The 23,404-nt window shown below is 38.7% G+C and overlaps 1 protein-coding gene across 1 annotated transcript in view; it reads left to right on the top strand.

Moving 5' to 3' along the window:
• PTPRD (protein tyrosine phosphatase receptor type D) overlaps positions 1 to 23,404 on the top strand; it is a 303,359-nt gene that overhangs the window by 266,527 nt on the left and 13,428 nt on the right. The window contains exons 31-33 of the mRNA XM_031054317.1: positions 20,990 to 21,275; positions 21,750 to 21,928; positions 23,146 to 23,272. Coding sequence (XP_030910177.1) covers positions 20,990 to 21,275; positions 21,750 to 21,928; positions 23,146 to 23,272 — 592 coding nt within the window. The remainder of the gene's footprint in view (positions 1 to 20,989; positions 21,276 to 21,749; positions 21,929 to 23,145; positions 23,273 to 23,404) is intronic.

Here is a 23,404-nt window from a genome sequence, read left to right as displayed (position 1 = left end):
TACTTGCTTTCAGATTTTACTTTCCTCTCCTCTCTGTTCACTCTGTGAATGTCTCTATTTTTCTAATCTTCAGTATTTTCTTTTTTTTTTATTTTTTTATTTTTTTTTCTTCACTGTCTGGATTAGAGAATTACTCTCATTATATTCTATTTCTGTCCTTCGATTCTGCTGTTTTTCAAATTCATTTCACTGTTTTTTACCATCTTGCTGAACAATTTCAATATGAAATAGGTTCCTACATGGTTTAGTATTTTCTCTGAAGAAAGATTGCTGTTCTACTGGTAGCATTCTCCTGCCAATTTTTGTCATCCATCACCTTTCACTTCCTTCTGGTAGTCACCCTATTCCACTGAGATATTTTATCTGTTCTTGATAAACTTCTTGCTTTTCATTTTTTCCTTTGCTGGCTACTAGTCTGCCACTGCAGCCTTTTAAAAAGAAAGTCCCCTTTTCCTTATTCTATATCTTATCTGTCACTGCCTCCCATTTTGTGTTCAGGACTCCCTAAGTCCCTTTTCATTAAAGTTCATGTACTCCTATCACCCAGATAATAAACGTATTTGAAACTTTCTTCGCTAGAGCAGAACAATATAATACAAGACCATATCTTGTATCCTTTACCAGTGGGTAGGCAGTTCTTTTCCAAGATGCCCCACTGAAGGAATAATGAGTTTACTCCCCAGCAGGACATGGGATTTATAGTGGGGAGTGTAAAACAACTGAAACAACACGTATACCTTCTTTTATGTTTCTTTCAGTACCTAAAAGACTGTCAGAACTCAGGAAATTATCATAATGACATATTATAGAAGTATAAATACAAGGGGGCTTACTTTTAAAAAACTGGTAAAAAAGAGTGGGTACAAAGAAGTCATGGAAGCATTTTTCTGCAAAGCTTTTAAGCCATAAAAAATAAGGAATATGAAATCTAGCAAGCAGCTAAGTACAGGGAGATGCTATTTATCTGTAGTATTTCTGAGAATTTAGCACAGAGTTTCTTACTACTCAAAAGCTGAGCTGCTTTTCACTTCCCATTCAGGTCAGCAGCATGAGCCTGACTAGATGAGGAATAAATGAAAGAGCCAGCTCTCTGCATTTTGATCCTTAGACAGTAACCCCCTATTTACTCTGTATTTATAAGCAGGTATTTTAAGTGAAAGGATTAGGTCAGCCTTTCCTTACGGCATTCTCCAGATCTGCCTTAAGATTGATAGTTGTCTTGCAGTCCACTTCATGTTAAAAGTGTATGAAGTTTTTCCAGTTTTCTTGGTGGTTTTGGGATACAGCTATATATCTTATAGAGAACTGTGGCCCAGACCAGTTTCTATCAAATCCTAGTAGCTGATAAGCTAGTTCAATATCCTGTTCCTAGGAAATGGTTGTTGAGTGTATGAAGAATTTATTTAATAAATTCCAGTGTGCATAGAAAAATTCTGAGGTAAGAAACAGTGACAACTGTAGAACTCACCCTACAAGCATTTGAATGCATTCTGTTCACAAAACAGTGAGCAGACAAAAAAAAAAAAAAGGCAGTCTCAACTGGTGAAATTACTGAGAATATAATATAAGTATTACCATATTACCATTCAAAATTACTAGACTTTGTAAGGTATGTTGTGATAAACCCATGTTAAACAAATGCCAGTGGAAGTCTTCAAAAGAAGTTGTGTGATGAAAACTAAGAAAAATACAGAATCATATGATCAGAATTTATGATCACATTAGTAATTACATGCTATTAATGTCCATGCAGCAGACATCTTTGCATGCTATTTACACACCTACTTTTGCTAATTAACAGTTTGCTTGCCTTTGCATATTGAATCTGAATCTAATATAGAAGTCAAAAACATGTGGAGCATTTCATGTGTACATTTTATCAGCCAAAGCTCTTGCCTCTGCAGAAAAGTTGGCAGATTTTTAAGCTGAAAGAGTAATTAAAATACAGATAAAACTATTTTATTTTTACGGAAAAAACGGATCATTGCTGAAAGGATTGTGGAGAACTAAATGTAACATCAAGGCCTGATCTAAATGAAGGTTTTTTAATTTATGTAATCAAAAATTCTGGTAGGACTACCTGCATGAAAAAGGTGCTGTTATAATAATATAAATGCATAATGCTTTTGCACATTTTTTTCCAAGGAAAATGCCCTATAGTTTACTCTATATCCACCTGAAAAGATAGGTTAGCAAATCAAGGTAAAGTTAAGTTTAGGAATGTAGTTGTTATAAACTGCTATGTGTTCATGATCCTTGCTTTAGTTACATTCTCCCAGCGACAGCGCTATTGTTATTTTCAGTAGAGGAAAGCAGCTAAATACAAGGTAAAGCTGAATGCAAAAAAACCCAATAACACAAAAGAAATTTAGCATTCCCATCATGTTTGTAGACAGTTTTCATCCTGTGTCCTCAAATATTGACTTGCCTTATTTAGAACTAGTGTGAAGACTTTTTTCGTGGTGATTGAAATCCATGATGCAGGTAGATGCTTTCTCATTTACAGAATCTTACATTTAAAGACTGTATCATTTCAGTCCGTTTGCACAGAAGTTGAGTAATATTCCAATCCAACTGTTCTCTCTGCATGATTTGCCCTAATTTGCAGAGCTAATCTAGAAAAAAAGGGTTTATTTAGTGCAAAACTGCAGGCTTAAACCCCAGGATTCTGCATTGCTGAGACTGTAATGTGTGGTCTAATGATAGTGAGGAAAGCACACGGTTTTGTTTGAAGTTGGATTAGTGCAGGCAAACAGGTGCTAATCAGATCACAATAAAATAGCACTGGAGGGTGTTTGGAGCTTTATGCCTCTATGTTTTCAAAACATCACAGAAACTTCAGTAGTTGGCTGAGTAACACTACATAAAAGCTTAACATGTAAGTGCAATCCCATATGTTTGGATCTCTCTTTCTAATACCAGGTCCAAAGGGCATATCTTTAAGACGCATTGTGAATTTTTGTCAGGTACTGTTAATGCTGCTATTGCAGATTTAAAAACTGGGATATTTGGAAAAATGTGACTCTGAGTATACTAACATAACTATTTAATGCAGTAAAAATTACAAAAAAAAAACCGATCTTGTATTTCTTAAAGTAGACTACTTACCTAATTTTTGTTCATTTCATAATGAAAAGTAAAATCAGAAAGATATATATATATATATGAGGCAATTATTTTCCAGTGGATTGTTTAATTCATCTCTGTATCATTTGAACCTCCCTACTGCTTTTACCACATGCCTCACAAGTGTTCATATTCTAATCCTTGCAGTGAGTAGGTTGCAGATGACTGCCTATCCTTTTTCACGGTGGGAGGGTGGGGAAAAATCCCCCCAGTACATATTCAGAAATCTCTCAAATAAGATTGAAAAGTACTAAAAGCTTCCTCATCCCTTCCATTTCTCTACCCTGAGAGCAACTCAGGATCTTTCCTAACTTCCCTGGACAGCTGAAGGCTCTGTAGCGGAAAAGATAGTAAAGGCGTTTTAGTATGACAAGTATTTTAATATCACAAATATTCTAAACTTTCTCTGCTTTACCCACATGTCTTTATCAAGCAGGTTTGGGTTGCTACTGTATATTAGACTATGCTGCCTATAATCTATGTAAAAAACACTGTAAAACTATTTCCTCTCCAGCTGTTGTAGGTCACCATATACCTCATTAAGCCAACTACGTTCCCAAAGTCTTCGTTCACAATAACAAGCAGCAGAAGATGGAGAAGGCTGTTGTTAAATTCTATTCTTAAAACAATGCAAACATGGTGACCCTGTTTAGGACATTGAGTTCCTCTTAATGTAAAAATACAGCAATGATTACATGTCTGTGTTTTACGTGGTATTCTATTTGTAACTGATAGTCTGACTGGGTATAATTTCATTTCATTTCTACCTTTCCTCTTGAGAGTTATTTTATTTCTACCTTTCCTCTTGGGAGTGACTTCATTTCTACATGTACCTTATACAAAGTACACCAAGGCTTACAGAGTTTGATGTTTTGGGACCTTTATCTCTGAGGAGCTGGAACTGGATTCTCTTAATTTTTAACTTTTTGTGTGGTTGTTCTGTCTTCATTTAGTTATTAGAATTATAGAGTCTACTGGAAAGTGAGAAAGAGTCTAGAAGGAGGGTTGATAAATGCTGTCTATCAGAAACAATACTGGTGGTTCATCAGCATGATTGAGGTGCTCATTGAGTTGGGATTTGCCTTCACGTCACCATAAAAACTTTCCAGGTTCTGACAATTTACATTCCTAAAGCTTCACAGTTGAAAACCCTGGATGTTTTATACTGAATGTACACGAGTTTTCAGCTAATTACTCTGCTATGCTCATGCAATTATATAGACAAAAACAGAGTCTCCATCAGTATGCTGATAGAGCCACTAACAAATTTGTAATGCTGGATTTTTTTTTTCTGTTTCAAATTTGAGTGTCTTTAATTAAGATTATCTTGATTGCAAAGATGCCAGTTATCTGTCAACTGTTCACTCTTAAAATGAAGGGCAGTTTGGCTCCTATTAGCTTAACTTGTTTCCTTAAATTTAGGTGCTCACAGACAAAAACCCGGAATTATGAACATGACAATGATTACTATACAATAGTCATTGTGACAGTGTGCAGGGTCCTTAAAGATTGGCTGGGGTACCTTGATATTTTTAGTTTGAATAGGAAAATACTGTGCTACATTATCTAGAAAATCTTCCATGAGGTGTCAGACACCAGCAAACTGATGCTGATCCGCTTTCAAATTTTGTCTAAACCAGTTCTGCACAGTGAAAAAAGCCTTTCCTAAAACCTGAACTGAAGCTGCTGTATGTACAGTATATGCTTCTGTTGTTTGCAAGCATAAAAAGGTATCACTGGAATCACTATTAAAAGTTCAAGGCATACAAAAACCAAGTATGATTCTATTTCTTCATGCAGGTTCAAACAATGGAATATACCTACTTGTGGTCTTTTTGATTAAACCAGCCCAATGTGTATAAAGCTATTTTTGGCTGGCAATTAGCCTGTGGTTCAGTGGATTATACCCCCACTGCTGTAACTTAGGGCAGGATTATCTTTTGAAATCCTAAAAAGATGCTATGACTGAATAGGGCAAGATTTTGTTTCTGGGATAAGTCAGAAATCTGTAAAGGAACATAGTGAATACTATTGCTAGATCTAATCAGTGATCTATCTGGGACTGACTCTGACAATGGGAAATGTCAAAACTTTTAGGGGAAAGCATGGAACTCCAGTGTCAATGATTATTTCAGTAAAGTTTTCTTGCAAGTAGCAAGCAGTTAGTGACTAGGATAGCCCTACTTCATGAGGATTTAAATTCTTTTCCCCAGTTATTTCTTTACCTGGCTAGAGAAAGCTTTGGATATCTCGTTATTTATATTCATGATTGTACACACATTTTAAAGAACAAAAACAGACAGCCTTATCTTTGACTTTTTTTCCATGTCCAAGTATTATTCTCTGACAGGTAGTTTCACACATTATGTAAGAAGCTACCTATTTACTGCTTTAAACATGTCTGCTCATTTCACTGCATGCCTTTAGATAAAGAGAAGAAAAAAAAAGGCAAAACCCATTTTTTAATACTGTTTCTTGTTTTACATATCTACAACTTTCACTTGTCTTCATCCATCATAGCAAACTAGGGTAGCAAAATACCCCAAACTGCTTTAGTACTTACCATGTAGAGAGAGTTGGAAGGGAATCCTCACATCCCTAGTCTTTTGGCTGGCTATCTCTGTTCCCTTGCTTGTGACACACCCTTTTTCTGTAGCCTTAGTAATAATAACTACTCCACAGTTTTCTTAACTTTTTAGTAAGAGGTAAGGAAGCAAAACCAGTTCCATAATTATGGCACATTTTCTTGCTAAGTTATCCAGTGGATGTACTGAGTCCTGACTTGGTTTTGGGCAGCAAAAGATTTCAGTTGAGCAGGTCTCCTGGAGACTGATGGCTTTTCACTCAGTGAAATAACCTGCCCCTTATTAAAATGTAAAAAAAAATCTGTAAGTTTTTGGTTTTTTTTTTTTACGGAAGCCGTCCCTTTTCCATGTGTTATCTCAAATTACAAATATGTTGGTGCTGATAATTATTTCCATATATATATTATCATGTCCTACAAGGCCTGTAATTTCCTTTGACCTAAGCTGTAGTTTGATACATTATTTGATCAGCACTCTTAGTGAATCATTTTATCCATGTGTATTTAGTTAATTGGTTATTTTTCTCCCCGCCCATGTTTGTATATAATATACTCTACAAAGGAAAAGGAAATCTGACTGCTTGCAGCTGAGTCTAGTAAAAGAGCAATTAGATTCTATCAGAGCCAGCAGCTGTCCATAATGAATTCTGAATTAAAATTATGAGTGAAGAAAAGAATCCATCCATCTGCAGGACATGTGAAAATATTTTTATAATCCAATAGCCAAATTCTGGAAACGGGTATCTCTGAGATTTCCCAGCTGTACCTACAGTAAATTCCAGAATATCCTTGGACACACTGTAAACTGGAACATATTGCATCAACTTGGCTATCCAGGGTGCTTGGCTAACTTCGAACAGGCTGTATTTTTATCTAAAGTAATCAGCATGAAAGCCTTTTAAAATCATTTCCCTGTGTCTCTAGAACTAAAATGCAGCTTTAAAAATAGAATCATAGAATAGTTAGGGTTGGAAAGGACCTTAAGATCATCTAGTTCCAACCCCCCTGCCATGAGCAGGGACACCACCCACTAAACCATGCTACCCAAGGCTCTGTCCAGCCTGGCCTTGACCACCACCAGGTGCTCTTAGTCCTGTTATCTTTTTGTGGAGGCTTTCTGACAAGTATTCTGCCCATAATATAAATCTTTCTTTGCTTTTCCTACTCTTATAGACTTACTTCAGGGTCTCATCACTTATTATCAGATTTTTTCAATGAGTGTTGTGCCAAGTGAATCCTGTATTGCAATGTCTTTTTGTTTGTTTTGTTGGGTTTTTTTGTCACCTGAATTTTAAAAACAATTTTCAATTGTTTAAAAATTATTATGAGACTATCCAAGCTCATCTTACAGCTACTTTGAAACTTCTACAGCAAAGCCCCCATGATTTTCATTATGTGATTAAGCAAAGTGAAATGCTTAGTGGATTAACCTATCACAATCTGACTTTCTACACCATTATGGAGAATTCATGCTGGTGTAATGACTGCTAAGGTTAAAGAAAATAAATATCAGAAGTAGTGCCAGTACCCAAGCTCTTCAGCTGTCAGTGGAGTATTGTCAGACAAATTGAAAAGGGTGTTTATTCTTTTCATCACTTGGTCTAAGAAGACAAAGTGCTAGCAAGAACTTTGATATGAACTCATCAGAGAAACCTCATGTCTTTATGCTCTCTTTTCTGCTGCGTAAAATCTCTGCATTATTAGCATATTGTAGCCACTTCAGTTTGAACCAAATCTGAACTGGGAAGATAACTTTTGTTTTATCTTCTGAATGTATCCTGTAGATGAATTAGTTCTCTGGGAAAAAAAAAAAAAAAAAAAAAGGACATCTTGAGATGGACATCAGAAAAAGCAGCTTTGCTATGCAAAAGTCCTCACAGCTTCAAGCTTGAGGACTAATTTATGCTTATTTCTGAGTTTCCAAAGGAGAAGAGAAATAATAGATAAATAAATAGATAAGAATAAAAGTTTTGTAGACAGATACTTGTGAACAGTACACAATACATTTGAACTGTAATTGATACTGAAAAAAAAACCTAACACGGACTGAGGAGACCTGGTACTATGTCTTTTTAGCTTTGTACTTAACAAATGAAATACTGTGTCCAGATGACAGTCTGGGACCTCATCACTGTTCTATCAGTCTAAACCCCAAGTATAACAAATGGCATATGGTAGAGTTCTGACTTCAGAAACAGAGATCATGAAGGCAGCTGGTGTTAAGAAAAGAAACCAGTTGTTGACCACAATAGGTGTACAAACACCTAGAGTCAGGGAGGGGTCCAGAACAACTCTGAAACTGGGAAACACCTCAGTGTTCAGCAGGTACATTCAAGGTCGTCCTGTTACCCAGTTCTCCAGAACACGTTTCTTCCCACCTTCTTTAATTCATTTTCAGGTAGCATCAGTTCACCTTTCCACTTCCAACACAGACAGGGTAACAGCTCTTCTACATATTCCACATGAAAATGTAATCAAAGCACAGAAATATGCAAAACTACAAAACAACTCCTCAAAACATTCCACTCTGAGAATGCAAAACAGGTTGAAATGCGAAGAAAGCAAGGAGTTAGCAGCAAGCAGTGTAATTTCTGCTCATTGACTTGTTTGCTTTGCTGTAATTTCACTTCTGTTTATTGATGATAGGATCACCGTGTACTTCCTCTCATAAATTACTCACAAGTATCATTTGCTGTATTTACTACAGCTGCTCATGCATAGATCTGTCTTTAAGGTAACAAGTCACAGTAAGATGTGGTTTTAAAATTAACCTTAAAATGCATTTTTGTAAACTCACTAAATTTTATTTCAGTAAATTAAAATAGGTCTTTCTTTAGTGGAATGCATAACGACAAGAATTCTTTGTGAATGCATTGTACAGTACTAAGAATGTAAAATGTACACTGAAATTCAACAATCTCACAGAGGAGATATCTTTTGAGTAGTTACTGTTAGATGCTAATGGGCAGGGTTGCGCTCGCTGCTCCCTGATGGAGGTCCTCCTCCAGCAGGTGGCTGAGTTACGGGATGCTGTCAGTAAGCTTCAAGATGTCAGGAAAGCTGAGAGGAAGCAGGACTGCTTGCTCCAGGACCAAACAGCACAGGGGCCTCAAGATTCCCCTCTAACTCACGGAGGAGAGAAGGAGGCTGTTGATCACGGAAGCTGGGAATTAGTAACAAAAAAAAAAACAACAAAAGGAGGAAGAGAGCAATTAAAAGCAAGGGGCTTCCTCCTAAATCTGCTGTACCCACCCAGAACCGCTTTGCTGTCCTGCAGGGGGTTGATGAGGAAATGCACTTGCACCAGAAACAGCCGGCTGGTGCGCTGGTACAGAAGATCTCTACTGGTGCCGCCAGGAAAAAGCAGCAGGTTGTAGTAGTAGGGGACTCTGCCTTGAAAGGGACAGAAGCACTCGTCTGTTGCCCTGACCCTGTCGCAAAGGGAGGTGTGTTGCCTACCTGGGGCACGGATCAGGGATGTTGCGGAGAGGCTGCCTGCTCTAGTAAGTGCCACAGACTGTTACCCGCTTCTAGTGATACATGTGGGTGCTAGAGATATAGATAGTAGTAGCCTGAGGAGTATAAAGAAGGACTACAGAGCCCTGGGAGAGGTGGGTAGGGGTTCTGGAGCTCAGATAGTCTTTTCGACAATTCTCCAAGACACAGGGGAGGACCTTCCAAAGGCAAGGAGGATTGGACAGGTTAATAAATGGTTAAAAGGGTGGTGTCATAGTCTTGGGTGTCTTGGACAGGGGACCCACATTTGTAGGCCAGGCCTACTGGGGTCTGGTGGAACTGCTCTGATAAAGAAAGAGAAGAGTGGCTTTGCTGGGAGGCTTGCCAGACATGTCAAGGATGCTTTAAAATAGTTGTGTTGGGGGAGGGGAGCATCATTCCATCCCAACACACCCAGTCAGTTGCCAGCACCTATAATAAATACTCTGAGCAATGTAGTAATATTCTAGCCGCTCCAGCCACTGAGCCAGCTTCATTTGGAGCCCGATCAGATGCCTCTATACAAATGCCTGTAGCATGGGGAATAAACAAGAGGAATTAGAGATGTGGGCACATCTACAGGGCTATGATATAATAGGCATCACCGAAACATGGTGGGATATCTCCTTTGACTGGAGTGTTGGAATGGAGGGTTATAGGCTTTTTAGAAAAGACAGGCTTGGTAGGAGGGGAGGGGGAGTTGCCCTTTATGTTACGGATAGGCTAGAGAGTATGGAACTCTGTCTGGGGACAGGTGATCAGTTAACAGAAAGTTTGTGGGTCAGGGTTAAGGGGAAATCAGTGACCGGAGACATTACTGTGGGGGTATGTTACAGACCACCTGATCAAGAGGAACCTGTGGATGAAGAACTCTACAGACAAATAGGAAAAGCCTCACGCTCACAAGCCCTTTTTCTCATGGGGAACTTCAACCACCCTGACATCTGTTGGGGTGACAGTACGGCCCAGCACAAGCAATCCAGGAGGTTTCTCGCTTGTGTGGAAGACAACTTCCTTCTGCAAGCAATAAAAGAGCCAACGAGGAGAGGTGCCCTGCTTGACCTCGTGCTCACCAACAAGGAAGGGCTGGTTGGAAATGTGACTCTTCATGGAAGTCTTGGATGCAGTGATCACGAGATGGTCAAATTTGAGGTCCTCAAGACAGTGAGAAGAGTGTGCAGTAAGCTCACTGCCCTGGACTTCAAGAGAGCAGACTTTGGGCTGTTCAGGAACCTGCTTAGCAAGGTTCCATGGGATATAGCCCTAGAGGGCAAGGGGGCCCAAGACTCTTGGTTAATATTCAAGGATCACCTGCTACAAGCTCAGGAGTGTTGCATCCCAACTAGAAGGAAGTGCAGCAGGAGGGCCAGGAGACCTCCTTGGATGGATAAGGAGCTGCTGAGAAAAATTCACAAGAAAAAAGAGGCTTATAAAAGGTGGAAACAAGGACAGGTGGCCTGGGATGAATAAAGGGATGTTGTCAGGGTAGTTAGGGACCAAGTTAGGAAAGCTAAGGCCCAGTTGGAGCTAAACTTGGCTAGGGATGTTAAAGATAATAGGAAGGGTTTTTATAGGTATGTAGCGGCTAAAAAACAGACTAAGGACAATGTAGGCCCCCTCCAGAAACTTTCAGGAGAACTGGCTACACAGGACTTGGAGAAGGCTGAGGTTCTGAATGGCTTCTTTGCCACGGTCTTCACTGGCAAAGGCTCTGACCACAGCACCCGAGTCTTGGAAGGCAGACGCAGGGACTGTGAAAACCTAGACCTTGGGCCCACTGTACATGAGGATCTGGTTCAAGACCATCTTAAGAACCTGAACATACACAAGTCCATGGGACCTGATGTAATCCATCTGCGGGTCCTGAAGGAGCTAGTGAATGAAGTTGCAAAGCCACTGGCCATCATATTTGAAAAATCATGGCAGACAGGTGAAGTTCCTGATGACTGGAAAAAGGGAAATATAACCCCCATTTTCAAGAAGGGGAAAATGGATGACCCAAGGAATTACAGACCAGTCAGTCTCACTTCTGTGCCTGGCAAAATCTGGGAGCAGATTCTCTTGGAAGGCAAGCTAGGGCACATGAAAAAGAGCAAGGTGCTTGGTGACAGCCAGCATGGCTTTACTAGGGGAAAATCCTGCCTGACCAATTTGGTGGCCTTCTATGACAGGGCTACAAAAGTGATGGACAGGGGTGAAGCAGTTGATATCATCTACCTGGACTTGTGCAAAGCGTTCGACACTATCCAACATGACATCCTTGTCTCTAAATTGGAGTGTCATCAATTTGATAGGTGGACCACTCGGTGGATAAAGAACTGGCTGGATGGTCGCACTCAAAGAGTTGTGGTCAACGGTTCAATGTCCGGCTGGAGACCAGTAACGAGTGGTGTCCCTCAGGGATCGGCATTTTGACTGGTCTTGTTTAATATTTTTGTTGCTGACATGGACAATGGAATTGAGTGTGTCCTCAGCAAGTTTGCTGATGACACCAAGCTGTGTGGTTCTGTTGATACGCTAGAGGGAAGGAATGCCATTCAGAGGGACCTTGACTTACTTGTGAGGTGGGCTGATGCCAGCCTCATGAAGTTTAACCATGCCAAGTGCAAGGTCCTACAGCTGGGTGGGAGCAATCCCAGGCACAGCTACAGGTTGGGCAAAAAGGAAATTCATGGTAGTCCTGAGGAGAAGGACTTGAGGGTGTTGGTCAATGAGAAAATGAACAGGAGCCAGCAGTGTGCACTCACAGCCCAGAAAGCCAACCATATTCTGGGCTGCATCAAAAGAAGCGTGACCAGCAGGTCAAAGGAGGTGATCCTGCCCCTCTACTCTGCTCTTGTGAGACCTCACTTGCAGTATTATGTGCAGTTCTGGTGTCCTCAACATAAAAAGCACCTGGAACTGTTGGAACAAGTCCAGAGGAGGGGCATGAGGATGATCAGGGGACTGGAGCACCTCCCATATGAAGACAGGCTGAGAAAGTTGGGGCTGTTCAGCCTGGAGAAGAGAAGGCTGCGTGGAGACCTCTTAGCAGCCTTCCAGTATCTGAAGGGGGCCTACAGGGATGCTGGTGAGGGACTATTCATTAGGGACTGTAGTGATAGGACAAGGGGTAATGGGTTGAAACTTAAACAGCAGAGGTTTAGACTTGATATAAGGAAGAAATTCTTTATTGTTAGGGTGGTGAGGTACTGGAATGGGTTGCCCAGGGAGGTAGTGAATGCTCCATCCCTGGCAGTGTTCAAGACCAGGTTGGATGAAGCCTTGGGTGATATGGTTTAGTGTGAGGTGTCCCTGCCCATGGCAGGGGGTTGGAACTAGATGATCTTGAGGTCCTTTCCAATCCTAAGTATTCTATGATTCTATGCTAAATAGAGAGTGCAGTACACTGAATAAGGAAGATTGTATTTATAGAAATTGGAAAATAAGGAGGATAAGTGAGAACTGGATTAAATTTGAAATAAAAATCACAGAAAATCCTTGTGCACAGATAAAGTAATACAAAGAAATACAATTTGTTCTAATGTCTTTTCTTTATATATGTAATTGAAGAAATCAAGTGATAACCATGATTTACAGTCAGGTGTATATGTATATGAATCCTCTATGAAAAGCAGGATTATGTCACATACTGCTATATAAAATCAGCAATTAACTCTGAGGGAAAACCAATATAAGAAAAAGAAGCAGTATGAAATAGGGTCAATGAACTTTTCACTTGTCATATTGTATAATTTCTGCTATATTTCATTTTACATGAGAATTTTGGTTGTTGGTTTTTTTTCCACCCAACATTTCATGATTTCCGAAAAGAAACAGGCAGAGGTACTCTGATATTCTGTCCCATTTAAGGAAGAGAAAACAAGTCTCAGAAATAGTTCTCTCCCTTTTCAAACACATAGTTCCTAAGTGTCAGAAAAGACAGAAGTATTGATAGGGAGGAGGTTTGAAGATCTGACTAGTAGATGAGGCAGGGAGTGGATGAGGGGAATGAATGGCTGTGCTTTCTTTAAGTGTGTGGGACCATGAGACCAAATTTAGACAGGGCTTTTAAGCTTCTCTCCCATTACATGTCTAGAATGTTATTTCTGTAGATATCCAAATTCCAGTCTAATAAAAAGATTTCCGTAGGAGATGTGTCTGTAACTTGTTGGTTAACAACCCTTAATGGATCCTGTACTCCATGGTATTTTATAACAATGAGTTTCACAATTTAATTATATACCACAGGAAAAACTTCCTGTTTTTTCTAAATTTCCTGTCTCATCATTTCATTTCATGATCCTATTTCTTGTGTTGCAGGCAAAAGATGAATAGTCATTTCCTTTTAACCTCCTCCACATAACACGAGTTTATGCTGTTCTTTCATATCTTCCTTTCTCTTAAGTCTTCTCTGCTCCAAGCTGAATTATATAGTATGTTTAACCTCCCCTTTATACACTGTCATCCTCTTTGGTATGTTCTTCAACCTTACAATTTCTCTGCCATTCTTGAGATGGGCCACACTGCTTGATGTTGAGGTGAATTCAATGGCAGCATTTTGGCATGCAGAATGGCCTCAGAATGGCATTGAGGGGAAAATCTACAGAATCCTTCCGTAAGCAGTGGTTTCTTGCGGTGGTGAGTGAATGAATGAGTGTGAGAGTGAATAAAGATACCAGACAAAATCCTTCAAATTAGTTCTACAGAAACCTCCTAAATGTAATTGCAGTGCAAAATATAACTTCAGCTAAATGGTTGTCACATTTTCAGGTGTGCTCAGAAACTGCCTCTGATGTAGTATTTATGATTTCAGATGTTATTTTCCTTTATTGCTTTACCCTAATGAACTACTTATGTATCTTTCACTTACATAGTTCGACATTGGCATATCTTTCTCCACTGCTAAAATAATTTACTAAACATGTAAAGTATTTCTAATAATACTGAGCTGTCAGCTAGTGGAATTGCTCTTTACATTTGCACTTCCACAACTACATTCCTGCATTGCTTTGAATCTATATAGGAGTCTTGCATTTGTGTAAATTTGTAGCTCATGAAAGACCTCAATTTAAAGTCTGGTGAGGGATTTGAGTTCCTGTAGTGGAATGTTCTTGTTAGAAGTGTCAAAAAGGTTTTTGTTTGTTTTGTTGGACTTTACTAGTCCTACACCTTTATCCTGCATGGAAAATTCAGCACTTAAAATTATTTTATAAATAATTGTTCCCTTTACATGGGATTTGTTGCAGAAAAATTTGGAGGTTTGATTCTATGTATTTAATATTTTGAGAGTTTATTTGTGTTCATGATACAATCTGCTAAAACAGGATTTTGTGCTTGATCTCTCCAGAACTGAATTTTGGATTAAAAGAACAAATTTATCCTGAACATTATTACACTTCTGCTATCAAATATTATAAAAAAAAAGGCTTAAAACTGGAGCTGTTATATTTGAAGAATTTATGATAATGCTAGAATTCCGAGAATGTATGGACTGAAAGTAAAAGCTTTATAAAGCTCTGTAAATGAAGAAAGATCTGAGGTTGACTTTCTATTTGTGAGTCTCTTAGGCTTTTGCCAGCTATCTGAAAACTACAGGGAGTTTAGGCTGAGATTTATCTACTTGCAGTGAAACATCCAATTTTCAGATTTTTTTCCCTTGCTCATTTTAAGAAGCTTTATGTGACTTCAGTGGCAGATGTGGTTGCCTTCATACATAGTATAGACATGAAGAAAATGGCTAAAGTTTTTGGTGAAGCAGTACATATACCATACTTGATTGCTGCTATCCAGCCATTAACCACAATGAGATTAAAAGAAAGTCATTGTATACTTGCAGATCAGTTCTCAAAGGTCCCTTTTAAGCCAATACCAGAATTCTTGAAGCAGGCTGGTAAGAGTAATATAATCCCCATTTTCAAGAAGGGGAAAGTGGATGATGCAGGGAACTACAGACAAGTCAGTCTCACCTCTGTGCCTGGCAAAATCTTGGGGCAGATTCTCCTGGAAGGCATGCTAAGGCACATAAAAAACAACAAGGTGGTTAGTGACAGCCAGCATGGCTTCACCAAGGGGAAATATTGTCTGACAAGTTTGGTGGCCTTCTCTGATGGGGATATGGAACTGATGGACAGGGACAGAGCAGCTGATATCATCTACCTCGACTTCCACAAAGCATTCGATGCTGACCCACACAACATCCTTGTCACTAAACTAGAGAGACATCAATTTGATAGGTGGACTACTCGGTGGATAAAGAACTGGCTGGGTGGCCACATGCAAAGAGTTGTGGTCAATGGCTCAATGTCTGGCTGGAGACCAGTAACGAGTGGTGTTCCTCAGGGATCGGTTTTGGGACCAGTCTTTTTCAACATCTTTGTCGGTTACATGGACAGTGGGATTGAGAGCACCCTCAGCAGGTTTGCCAATGATACCAAGCTGTGTGGTTCAGTTGTTAGGCTGGAAGGAAGGAATGCCATCCAGAGGGACCTTGACACACTTGTGAGGTGGGCTGATGCCAACCTCATGATGTTTAACCATGCCAAGTGCAAGGTCCTACAGCTGGGTGGGAGCAATCCCAGGCACAGCTACAGGTTGGGCAGAGAAGAGATTCAGAGCAGTCCTACGCAAAAGGACTGGGGATGTTGGTCGATGAGAAACCTAACATGAGCCAGCTGCAGTGTGCGCTCGCAGCCCAGAAAGCCAACCATATTCTGGGCTGCATCAAAAGAAGCGTGACCAGCAGGTCAAAGGAGGTGATCCTGCTCCTCTACTCTGCTCTCGTGAGACCTCACTTGGAGTATTGTGTTCAGTTCTGGTGTCCTCAACATAAAAAGCACCTGGAACTGTTGGAACAAGTCCAGAGGAGGGGCATGAGGATGATCAGGGGACTGGAGCACCTCCCATATGAAGACAGGCTGAGAAAGTTGGGGCTGTTCAGCCTGGAGAAGGCTGCCTTCTTCATAGCAGCCTTCCAGTATCTGAAGGGTGCGTGTAAGGATGCTGGTGAGGGACTCTTCCATTAGGCAATGCAGTGACTGGACACACGATAACAGGTTGAAACTTAAACAGGGAAAGTTTAGATTGGATATAAGGAGGAAGTTCTTTAGTTTAAGTGTGGTGAAGCACTGGAATGGACTGCCCAAGGAAGTTGTGAATGCTCCATCCCTGGTTATGTTCAAGGCCAGGTTGGCCATAGTTTAGTGTGTGGTGCCCCTGCCCATGGCAGGGGGTTGGAACTAGATGATCTTAAGGTCCTTTCCAACCCTAACTCTTCTATGATTCTATGATCTCTTCTAAAACAGAATTTTAAATTCCATTAGTTTCTCTTTGCACAAGGTCTTTATGCTGTTTCAGTCAGATGTATCCCTTCAGTGCTGACGTTCAGTAGTTTCAGAAGAGGAATTTTTTCTCCTTCCTGGACACAGGGATGATTTGCAACTGTGTTCTATTTTCCTAACAGGAGAGAATACTACAAATATTGCCCTTGTCATAACTACTGCAGAATTTCTGTGGGATTAGAATCTAACTAATCATATTAAGTTCCTCAATAAAAATCAAGCATTTTTATTTTTTTCCCATTTCACAAGCAGTTTTATGAACTTTCAGTTCATAAATGCAAGCTTCATTCAGTCTGAAATTGTAATATTCAATAAAATTTTCCCTTGATAAGAGTCACAAATGTCCTAAATGATTTTTGGTCCATATTTTACTGTCTATGCTTCCAATTAAATGATCTGTGAATACTGGAAATTACACTGCCTTCCTTTGCCAAAGCACTGAAGTATCAGTAAAGGGTCATCATTTAAACAGCTACAAATTAATCACAAAAGCCAACCTTTAACACATCCATACAGTGATTTTAATGTGAAATGGCCCCCTTATGCCTCTTAATTTTTCTTTTTCTGAATTGCAGCTGTATTGCATCACAGGACATTAAACATGTTTCAGCTCATGGGACTGAGTCGGTTATGTTTTTAGAAATTGAAAACAAATGTTATATTAGAATGAATGATACTACTTGAAGCAATAACAGTTTCCTAGTAGGCATGCCAATTAAATAGATTGGTTAGATTTTCAGCTTGTAAACATAACAGTATCTTTCACTAGCTCAAGTGATAAGTTTGAAAATAGCACCGAAGATGCAAGATTAAAGGGAAAGTCCATAACAAATGTAGAATTATTTTGTGACATTATTCTCATTAGCTGATTTTTTTTTTTTAGCAGAAAGTGGATAGACAGGATTTTTTTTTATGTAACTGTGGCTTATTAGTGAGTATTTAAACTGCATGGCTTCTGAGCAGTGTATCAGTACTAAGTCTGATACAGTTAAGTCTGTATGATAGCAGGAGAGAAGGAGAAATGGGGTAAAGACAGTTTCTTGCTCTTGTATAGGAAGCTGTTGGAGTTTGAAGTTTGAAGGCATGTGGGGGCAAAGAGGAAGGAAGGTAAAATATTCATAGCACTGCCTCAATTTTTACCTGGAAACCAAAAAGAGTAAACACAGTGTTCATTCATAATTGGCAAAGTTGGAATGTCCTGAACACTTCAAGGTAATAAAATATCTTGCTGGATAAAATAATCTGTAGAGGAGTTTGTCAGGAGCCAGCTGGATCCAAATGCCTCAATAAAGGTAATGTGTCAGCCCCTCCATCCTTATAGTGATAACTTTGGTGCTTAGTAATGTTCTCTGGTCTGCTATCATGGTCTTCATCACCTCTGCATAAGTCTGTGTCATGGTTTAAACCCTGCCGGCAAGTCAGCCACACAGTCTACTCCCCCACCAACACCCTCCCCCTCCCCTCCCCCCGCCTTCCCAGAGGGATGGGGAGGAGAATTGAAAGAATGTAACTCCCTGTTACATCCCAGGCATGAGGTGCTGTGGTACAGAATACCTCTTTGGTTAGTTTGGGTCAGTGTCCCGTCTCTGCTATTCCTCCTGGCTTCCCCTCCTCCCTGCAGAGCATGAGACTCACAAAGTCCTTGGCCAGACTAAACATCAATGTTATCAGTGCTGTTCCCAGGCCGAAAGTTAAAAAACACAGCGCTGCACCAGCTACTAAGAAGGAGAAAAAATGACTGCTACTGCTAAACCCAGGACAGCCTCTAAACTAGTAACTATCTTCTGAAAAAAAATATCATATGTCATTATAAAAGCAGTTCTGAAACATTAATTCATTAATATATGGTAGGAAAGAGAACCATGTTCTAAACTGCTGAGAACATCTGCATTGTCAAACCTTATTTCTCACTTGGCTAGACTAGTTAGGGTCATAAAAACTGATTGTGAAGAGGTATTGTTTGAGTAATGGTTTAAAACATTATATAATCCAGTCTGAGACACAAATGTGTGCTTCTTGTGATTTTTTTGCAATCAAGAAGAAAAAGCAATAGTTGAGTTTTATTTCATGATTATTACCAACATTAAGGTCACTAAGATTTCCTGGAATGCAGAGTTTTATTATACAGGGCAAATGAATCTCCATTTAGCTAGGATAGACATCATTTAAATTGTATATTTTCTTTCTCTGCAACTCCCATTGATCAATATCATTGACTGATAAGTTTTCTTAAGCTTAGAATATCAACTAATTCTTGCCCAAGTGGCACCTAAGAAAACTGAGATTGATGTATTTGGTCTGTTAGCAGAAGTCCTCAGCTGTTTGAAGGGAATCTACTTCTAGGAAGAGAAACTGGTGGCAATAATACATGATTAACAAAAAGTAAATGTGGAATCATAGAAACCAAACTTAGGTTTTGCGAGACTAAAATATCTTTCTGCTCTGTACTTATTTCTCACTTGGTTATAAGTAAATGCAGTTTGCTGGTAACTGGCAAACATTCTTAAAGAATCATGCAAGAAATAAAGGTTACCCTGAATTACTGATTTCAAAATGGACCTATAATTTTTAATCTCATGAGGATATAGAAACAGTGAGAAGATCTTGGGGTTTATGTAATTGCTGTCTAGGAGCTAGGTTGTTTCTTTCTTTTTATCTCTTTCTAACAAATGGCAGGTTTTGGTGTTCTTGAATATCCTTAGCTTGGATGATATCAGTATGTTGACAGTTTATAAGCTTTTGCTTGCTATACTTTCATGTACTGCATTTCATGCCATTAACTAAAAACAGCATTTAGAAGACCAGAAACTATGATTTATTGTCACAGACATGATGTGATCCCAAATATAAAAATTATCTACAAAAACCTTTGTTATTGACAGTTGTTCTTTATATAGCTACATGTATACTAATAGTTGTAACAAAACTTCATAAAATTCAGTCATGTACTTGTAAAAAGACAGTTATCCATCTGAAGACTTGATTCAATACAGTTATTTCCAAGCAGCTCCATAAAAGTATATTGTAGATATATTTGCATATTCAGACCTTCAGCATATTTTCTCCGCTTCTGTATTCTTTTTCATATTCTTTCTACATCATTCCCGTTCAGTTATGACAAATGTGTAATAACAGATCATGTGTGACTAATAGTAATCATATAAAGGTGAGAATTTTAAGTCTCTTTTTCCTCTCCTGATTACATAACATTGTCCTCAGGAGTTATATAGGTAGCCCATGCAAGCAACAGACAATACGTTAAAGATAGGGGGGAAATGACTGAAAATTTTAAAGTCTGACACATTTTGACAGCACGTATCATAACGATAAACTGCTGCTAAGAAGGTCTGTTACTGAGACAGGCTTAATTCTCTTCAATCCAACTGAATATTTCATCATCAAGGTTTATTCCTGTGCCAAGCTCATGGTAGCTTGCCCATGTCTTCTATCCTCAAGTCCTACAAGGAGGGAAAAGCAATTTTTTCTCTCAGAGTTGTTCCTGAGGAGTCTCCACTGTTCTGAAAGCTAAGAAGTAGTAGTTTCTCTGAGCCTCAAGAGGATTGATGTGACTTCACTCACCTCCTGTCTGAAACCAACAACTGACCTAACCTAGAACCTGTGAGGAAGCACTAACTTTGCCTCTGTCTGAAAAATACTACTCACCCAGTCTGGACATTAATCCAGTGCTGTGATTTCAAGCTTTGTTTTTGAGCATATATTAGCCCTTTTATAATCTTATCCTTTGAAATAAGGTAATGACTGAGTATCCTGGTCCAGGTCCTGGCAATTCCAGATCTTACATTTTCCTAGAGATGCAAGACAGACATTGAAGTGGCCAGCTGGGAATTGCCCAGCCTACAGCTAGCATAGCTAAGTAGTTATGTCTTTGCATTGCAAAGAGTAACAGTATGGCCTGGCTAAGTGTAGGAGCAGAGGAGAGAACAAACTCTGTGAATAGTTAGAGGCTGACAGATTTGGGAGAGGGATACAAAGTTTACCTCCAAAGTACCATAGAAATAGGTAAGATTCCATTTCTGTAACATTATTGTTGGTCAATCAGTTTACTTCTGTAAACAGACTAGCAACAACAGCATGTTTAATGAGTTACAAATCATGCTATATATAAAGCTTGAATTCTTACAGGATTCATCATCACAGTAATTTCTATTTTGAAGAACATATGTTTCTAGAATATGTTGCAATGTGTTTATTTATTAAGCCTGAAACTGCAAGGTGCAAAGATCTTGTATAAAAGCAGTCCACGTTCTCCACTGCTTATAATGGGTGCTAAAGGAGTTTACTTACTTCAGAGTGACAACCTCCTTCATAAATACTGATGTTCACATTCAGAAAAATGTGCTGTTCAAATCAGTGTTGCAAAACTTTAAAATTTGAATGCCGTAATAGTAAACACAATGCGTGAAATAGTTCTTCATATTTTTCCTCCTGTGTTCATTTCTTTTAGTGCTGGAGTCGGCAGGACTGGCTGTTTCATTGTGATAGATGCCATGCTAGAGAGAATAAAGCATGAAAAGACTGTAGATATTTATGGCCACGTAACTCTAATGAGAGCGCAGAGGAATTACATGGTTCAAACTGAGGACCAATACATCTTTATCCACGATGCACTGCTAGAAGCAGTGACATGTGGAAATACCGAAGTGCCAGCCAGAAACCTGTATGCATATATCCAGAAGCTGACACAGATAGAAACAGGCGAGAATGTCACAGGAATGGAACTGGAATTTAAGGTACTGGGATTTTATATTGTGGGAAGCCAAACCAAATGGTATAAAACTTAATGCTGCTCTGTCCTCCACCAGTTGTTTCAAGTAATCAAAATATAAGACATCAGCAGGCTAAAATTTTAAATTAGGGAGACAATCCCTTGTGAAATGTACAACGCCAACCCCGGTGTCCAGCAAAGAACCATTCGTTGAGGGTGGTTTAACCCTGCTGTTCCTTCATTGTTTGTACGGCTTGAAATGTGTGTTTGTGTAATGGTTTAATACTCAGATTTGTCCATATGTATTAACGGAGCAGACATTAAACTTTTATAAGGTGTTAAAAGAAGCTTTGCAAATATTTAGCTAATGCAATAGAACAGTGGCAAAATAAGTGTCTGAAATTATTCGTTAATGGGTATTAGCAGAGGTCATAAAATGTGATAGTGTCATTTATTTTTGTTATACCTGTCCTTAATTATTTTAATTTATTTTCAACAGCGTCTTGCTAGCTCTAAGGCTCACACTTCAAGATTCATCAGTGCCAATCTTCCATGTAATAAATTCAAAAATCGCCTTGTCAATATTATGCCATATGAGTCTACAAGGGTATGCTTGCAACCAATCCGAGGAGTGGAAGGCTCCGATTATATTAATGCCAGTTTCATTGATGGATACAGGTATTTATGTTGATGTGTTCTCATGTAGGCTGTTTAAAAGTTTACAAATTATACATCTAATTTTATTGAAAATAACAAAATCTAGTATTGAAATTTATTTTTTTATTATCTATGCATGCCATGGTTGACTGGGACGTTTTTTAAATATTAATGAAAAGTTTAGATTTTCACCCATACAATACAGGAAAATTCTATAAATATCATAGAGTCTTAAATACTATATTTTTACCTGCCTTTAAACCATTGAGAGTTCCCAATATGTTTTTCCATACTGAACTTTACTGAGATTTTAAGTATGTTCATGATTCGTAACATCTGTATTTTCACTGCTATTCATTTGAAAAGGTACATAGAAATAGCATTGAGGAGAAACACTCTTTGTGTCAAAGTGATAACCTGTGAACTTGGAACACTGATTAAGACTAGACCTAGCTGCCTAAAGCATTTTATACAGAAACAGTTGCATAGCCTAGGAGCATCTTCATACCAGCACAGAGCAATATACCCTTAGCTGACTTAAGCAGCAGCTAGAAAAAGACATGAAAGAAAAGTAGTTTAGTTTCCATAAGGCAGTTTAGGTGTACCTGAGTTTCTGCAGAGGTCATTTGCTGAGCCTCAGGTCATAACTGGAAACAACCTTCATCTTCACTGTTGCCTACAAAGGTGCTTCTGTTGTTCAAAATAAGCAAGACAGCATAAAGTGGTCATCTTGTAAAGCTGCTGATCCAGAAGCTTTGAAGAACTTGGTGGTAGCTTCTACTAGTAGGATGTTTAGGCCTTCATTCCTAAATTTCTTTCCTTAGTTTTGCTGGAGGTGTCAGACTGTTGAAAAGGAGTTTATAAAGGAACTGAATGATGCTATAATTCCTAAACTTGATAGATTGTTAGACAGTTTTTCTACAAAATGATCCAACAAAACTAAGTGTTTAAGTGCTTTTTACAGCACATAAAATTGGACTATTAGAGTTGCAATAAAATTTAAATAATAATGATAAAGACATATATCATAATATTAACAGAGTAATTTCCCTCTTGAAGTTCTAAAAATAAAAAGCCACAGTTTGATTAAACAATCCTAACAAGATTTTAATGTGCTTATTTTTAATAGTATATAAATTTTCCCTCTAGATAATGTTTACATATAAACAGAACATGTGTCTCAATTCACTTTTTTATTAAAATATTATTCTTAATTTTTTATTTTTTTTTCAACATAGACAACAAAAAGCTTATATAGCTACACAGGGTCCCTTAGCAGAAACAACTGAAGACTTCTGGAGAATGCTCTGGGAGCATAATTCTACAATTGTGGTCATGCTCACTAAGCTACGAGAAATGGGCAGAGTGAGTAGTGCTGTAATATTCCTTTTCTACAAAGTTACATTGATTTTTTATTAAAATATTCCTTGGTTGGTTGAATGTCTGAAGAAAAAGGTGAGGATTTAGGTTCCTTCTTTTTAAATATTGGTGGCATTG

Source organism: Melopsittacus undulatus, chromosome Z, assembly GCF_012275295.1.
Source record: "Melopsittacus undulatus isolate bMelUnd1 chromosome Z, bMelUnd1.mat.Z, whole genome shotgun sequence".
Classification (NCBI taxonomy): domain Eukaryota; kingdom Metazoa; phylum Chordata; class Aves; order Psittaciformes; family Psittaculidae; genus Melopsittacus; species Melopsittacus undulatus.
This window is presented reverse-complemented; position numbering and strand designations above follow the sequence as displayed.